We start from the raw sequence: 5,802 nt of genomic DNA, 5'->3' as shown, positions 1-5,802 counted from the left end.
GGACGCGTGCGCCCTGGTGCGCGGCCACCGCCGGCGCTTGCTGCGCCGCCTGAGCCCCTCGCGCAGTGTGGCGCAGTGCCTCCGCGACCTGGTGGCCATGCAGTGGGCCGACGCGGCCGGGGAGGCGGCGCCCGAGGGCCCGGACGGTGGGGGGCCGTGGCCGGAGGGCGAGCCAGGGAGGAGGGCCCACGTGGAGGAGAGGATGAAGGGCCTGGAGAGCGGGGACTGGGGAGGGGCCCCAAAAGAAGGATGTATTTGGAGAGGGGCCCAGTTGGAGAAGGAGTGGCCCCGAGGTTTGGAGGCCAGAGACCGGGGAGGCGCTCAGTTAGAAAGCGAGATGGGGAGAGGGTTTCAGGTCCAAGACTGGAGACAGGCCCAGTTGGAGAACCAGAAAGTGAGAGGGATAGAAGGCAGTGGCTGGAGAGGATCCCAGTTGGAGAACGAGCATTGGCGAGGACCAGAAATCAGAGACTGGAGGGGGTCCCTGTTGGAGTGTGAGAAAGATTGGGAACCGGAAGGTTATGTCCGGAGAGGTGTCCAGTTGGAGGACCACGGGCTAAGGGGATTGAAAGGGTATACCTGGACGACGGCCCGGCTGGAGGATCAAAGGGTTAGGATGCTGGAGACCACAGACCGGAGGGGGACCCAGTTTGATTCTGAGAGGGCCAGGAGTCTTGAAGGGAGCCCCTGGAGGGGGGCCCAGATGCATGATGAGAGGGCGCGTGGACTGAAAACCAGAGAGTGGAAGGGGCCTCAGTTGGAAGCCGACAAGGGAAGGGGGCTGGAGGTCAGGAACTGGAGGGGGTTCCATTTGAAGAAGCCCAGGGAGTTGGTCCCCGAGAATGGAGACCAAAGGGGACCCCAGTGGGGAGATGAGAGGCAGAGAGGGCCAGAGATTGGAGAAGAGAGAGGAGTGAGTTTGGGGGTCAAGAGAAGAAGGGACCTGGAGGATGTGGTTCTGGTCCAGCTGGGGGACACAAGGATGACAGGGCTGGAGAATGGAGAGGGAGCCCCATCCGTGGGCCCCAAGAGCAGAGGAGGACAAGGGATGGAGTGTGGGGGCACAGGAGGGAGGGGTCTAGGGCTGGGGAATGGGGTCATGTGCGGCACCCCCATGGGGACTGTGTTTGAGGGCGATCCAGAATGGGCAGGGACAAGGAGAGTGTACCTGACCACTGGGGAGAGCCTGCAGGAAGGAGGTGAAGAAGAAGGCCCAAGGGAGCCCAAGAGGCCTTGCTGCGCCTCGGCTGAGGAAGAGGTGGACTGGGAGCCCCTGGCTAAGTTCCGAGCAGCCTGCGGGCCAGAGCTGGCAGAATTGGTGGCGGAAGAGCTGGCCTTTGCCAGGCAGCACGGTACCCGGGGTTTCCACTGGACTGGCGCGGGGTTTGCCCTTAAGGATGGCACCTCGGACTTCTTCCTGGACAGGGCTCTGACCCGCTGCAGCTGCTCCATCCATGCCGCCCGGCGGCTGCCCTGCCGCCACCTCTTCGCAGCGCGCCTCCTCACCGGGGCAGCCTTATTCCACATGGACCTGCTCAGGGATTGCTGGGGGAGAGCCCCAGAGCCCTGACCCTTCAGGCCCCTGCTTACCACCCTCCGCTGCGAGGGTAGGAGAGCATTCTTCGATCCCAAAGATAACAGGGCTGAGGCCACGGAGGCCACCCCAGTCCCTCTAGCCACCTCCTCTGTCATCCAGAGACCTCACCTTGGCTGTTTGCCCCTCGAGGTCCTGGAGCCACAGTGTGGAAGACAGTGGTGGCCAGGATGGCTTCTGAGGGCTTCGCTCAGGAGAGGAAATGTGTGATGAGATGGGGGCAGAGTCAGACGGGGGCAGAAGGAAGGAGGGGACAAAGCTGGGGGAGGGGAGGACACCAGGACATAGGGAGAGCCCAGGCAGGAGCAGATGGTCACTCCAGAGAGTGCAGGGGTGAAGGAGAAAAGGGGGACTGTAGGAGGACAAGTGGGGGGTGGGGGAGGAGAGAAACTAGCAGGGAGACAAGCAGAGGAGAGGGGACAAGAGGAGAGGCAGAAATGGGAAAAAGCAGAGGGAGACAGGGGAGAAGGAGGCCAGGGTGGAGGACACAGAAAAAAAAACAAAAGGACACATGGGAAGAAAAGGTATGGGAGATGGGGAGAGAAGAAAGAAGGGAGTGATTTGAGAGTCTCCAAAGCCTGGAGTCTTGGATCCCCTTGACCTTCTGGTTGGTCATTCCCAGAATAGATTGATAAGAGGAAGGTCTGGTGGGATGGCTAGAGGCTCTCCGGTAGGAGAGGGGATCAGTCTGGACTATTGTGCTTCAAGATTGGAATAAAACAGTATTATTTTGGTTTCTGCACTGAGTTCCTGGCTTCTTGGGGAAAGGGGGAGACCTAGACCTGGAGAGAACTTGAGGTGCTCCAACATTCCTTCTCCCATTCTATCAACAAGACCTCCTGGGGCCAGATGGAATGGAGGGGCCAAAAATGAATTCAACCCTCCCCAACAGCTCAGCCCTCTTCCTCCCTCATCTGGACCAGTACACCAGGGTGGCGTTTGCCAACATTGATGGATTTTGGAAAATGGTGCCAATGAATGGTTTAAGAATGGGCATGTGGGGGCGCCTGGGTGGCTCAGTTGTTAAGCGTCTGCCTTCAGCTCAGGTCATGATCCCAGGGTCCTGGGATCAAGCCCCACATTGGGCTCCCTGCTCAGCAGGAAGCCTGCTTCTCCCTCTCACACTCCCCTTGTGTTCCCTCTCTCGCTGTCCTCTCTGTCAAATAAATTTTTTTAAATCTTTGAAAAAAAAAAAAAAGAATGGGCATGTGACCCAACCCTGGCCAATGGGTCTGCTAGGGTGGGAGGTCTTCTAAACATTCCCTCAACCCTACGAAGTCCCAGAATGATGTGTTCAGGCCTAGACCTGCTTGGGAGCATCTTGACAGAGCATGAGAATGAAGCCAGTGCTGACGGTGGCAGAGCTAAGAGATACCCTCTATGATCACCCCAAACACCTTGGGAGGTGGGCACAGCGCCCGTCTTCTAGCTATGGAAATTAAGTCGGAGAGATTCAGTGACTTGTAAAAGGACACACAACAGAGAGTTCTCCCCAACCCAAACCTCCACCCCTGTACTTTCTTTTTCTTTCTTTCTTTCTTTCTTTCTTTCTTTCTTTCTTTCTTTCTTTCTTTCTTTCTTTTTTAAGAGAGAGTGAGAGAGAGCACACAGAAGAGGGGTGCAAAGGGAGAGAGAGAATCTTAAGTAGTCTCCGCGCCCAGCAGGGAGCCCTACCCGGGTCTTGAACTCACCACCCTGAGAGTATACCCTGAGCTGAAATCAAGTCGGGCGCTTAACCAACTAAACCACCCGGGAGTCCCATATATGTCCCAGCACTTCCAAGGGCTCTCATTCAGGCAGCGAGTGGGGACGGAGTCACGCACGGCTGACCCCCATGCTGCTCTGTCACAGCACTTGCCGAGGTTCACTCTCTCTGAACCTTAGTGTCTTCATGGGGAAAATGGGGTTAATACTAGCTCACCAAGGCTGCTTGGAGAATTGAAAACAATGTGCTTATACTGCCTAGTACGTGCCAAGCCCATCAGTAGTTGGTTGCTATTACGTATCAGCCTTCCCATTTCCAGGATTACAAGAAGTACAACAGAAATGGTAAATAGCTGGGCCAAAGCATAGATGATACTCCTCGTGGGTTTTTAAAACATACTCAGCAATTGAAAGTAAAACACTTTCAATTTGGCTCAGTCGCTTAAGCATCTGACTCTTGACTTCGGCTCAGGTCAAGAATTCAGAGTCGAGAGGTGGAGCCCGGCCTCAGGTCCTGTGCTCGGCATAGAGTCAGCCTGAGATTCTCTCTCTGTGTGTCCCTCTGCCCCTCCTCCCACTCATGGTCTTTCCATATCTCTCTCTAAAATAAATAAATAAATAAATAAATAAATAAATAAATAAATAAAGTCAAACGAAGGAAGGAAGGAAAAAACATACGTAACATTCTTCTGAGTGGGACCTTATTTTATAGAGGGAATACTGAAAACAGCAGGGTCATAAAAGGTATCATGGCCAAAATGGTGCTAAGGTTTCTAGATTCCACTGTAATTAGCACACGATGGATACAAGGACCGATGCACTCTGCATGTATCTTTTCATCTCTAATGCAATCACTAAGAAATACACAACACATATCATAAAAACCACAATAGATAAATCAGGGTGGAATACTAAAAGCTCTTCAAATAAGCCCTAAAAAAACCAAGAAAGGAAAGACAAGCATGTAGCACAAAGGGAATACACAGGGAAAACACATACTAAAATGGCTGACCTAGGCTAAGTCCTACCATTGCAATAATTATGTTAAATGTAAATGGCTGAACACACCACTTAAAAAGCAGAGATTTTCAAAATGGGTTAAAAAAAAAACAAAACCAAACTGACCCAACTATATGATGTCTCCCACAAACTCACTTCAAATATAATGAAATAACTAGGCTCAAAGTCAAAGGATATCATTAATTTTGTCATGCAAACACTCGTCCAAAGGGAGCTGGGAAGGATGTAAAGTGGCAGGGTCCAATGGCAGAACCCAAATGTCAGGCTCTCCTTATTTTTGTCACATACCTAGCCAGCAGGGCCTCTCTCACAATCAGCCGGATGCTCCTCATTTTCCCCCTTGCTGCTCCTGTGGTGACCATTCATCCATACTCCACCCCTGTGATCCATGGAGCTGTTGCATGAAGTTGGATGTACCCATTCCTGCTACCAGACTAAATACCAGCGGCAAAAGGTTTTCTTCCAACGTTTGTATTTGCTTCCACTCCTGAGCTCCAGTCCATCAAAGGACTCCATCATTCCAGTATAAACAGCAATAGATACAACGTTAAAGACACAGCATATTAAAAAAAAAATTAGTGGTTGTGACTGTCATGAATGTCCTCAACAGAGAGGTTTTGCAAGGCTTCCCGGCTTCCTCTCTGAGCAAGTCACATGGCAGATGTAATGTTCCCTGGAATTGCTTCTCACAGGACTCAGGAGAATTGGTCTCCCCAGGCCCTGTCAATCACAAACACACCTGCCCTTGCCTTCCTCTGCCCAGCTTTCCAAGAAATGTGTCAATAGATGAAATAGGAATATTTTTTAACCTGGCTTAAAAAACATTTAGTATGGGGGTGCCTGGGTGGCTCAGTCGTTAAGCATCTGCCTTTGGCTCAGGGCGTGATCCCAGAGTCCTGGGATCAAGCCCCACATCAGGCTTCTCTGCTGGGAGCCTGCTTCTTCCTCTCCCACTCCCCCTGCCTGTGTTCCCTCTCTTGCTGGCTGTCTCTCTGCCAAATAAATAAATAAATAAAATCTTAAAAAAAAAACATTTAGTATGAATATTTCTACTCTCTTCAGATATTCTTGAGGATTAAACATTAGGATACAGTAATAGGGATCTGACAAGTGACAAATCAGTCCTCCATAAAACCTGTGGGATGGGTAGGTGTTACCTGGACCATTTTGTCTTGGACACTGAACTCAACGATCACATGTCCATCTATCCATTTTCTTTCTTTTTCTCTTTAAGATTTATTTAATTTATTTGAGAGGAGAGTGGGAGGAGACGTAGAGGGAGAGGATCTCAAGCAGACTCCAAGCTAAGTGCAGAGCCCAACGCAAGGCTCAATCTCATGACCCTGAGGTCATGAATTAAACTGAAATCAAGAGTCAGATGCTTGGGGCCCCTGGGTAGCGCAGTCGTTGAGCATCTGCCTTCGGCTCAGGGCGTGATCCCAGCGTTCTGGGATCGAGTCCCACATCGGGCTCCTCCGCTGGGA

At 51.9% G+C, this 5,802-nt stretch overlaps 1 protein-coding gene across 1 annotated transcript in view; it reads left to right on the top strand.

The window, feature by feature from the left end:
* ZSWIM9 (zinc finger SWIM-type containing 9) overlaps positions 1-2,608 on the top strand; it is a 19,404-nt gene extending 16,796 nt beyond the window's left edge. The window contains exon 5 of the mRNA XM_034638987.1: positions 6-2,608. Coding sequence (XP_034494878.1) covers positions 6-1,570 — 1,565 coding nt within the window. The 3' untranslated portion in view covers positions 1,571-2,608. The remainder of the gene's footprint in view (positions 1-5) is intronic.
* The last annotated feature ends 3,194 nt before the right edge of the window (positions 2,609-5,802 follow it).

This window comes from Ailuropoda melanoleuca, chromosome 12 (assembly GCF_002007445.2).
Source record: "Ailuropoda melanoleuca isolate Jingjing chromosome 12, ASM200744v2, whole genome shotgun sequence".
In the NCBI taxonomy this organism is placed as follows: domain Eukaryota; kingdom Metazoa; phylum Chordata; class Mammalia; order Carnivora; family Ursidae; genus Ailuropoda; species Ailuropoda melanoleuca.
This window is presented reverse-complemented; position numbering and strand designations above follow the sequence as displayed.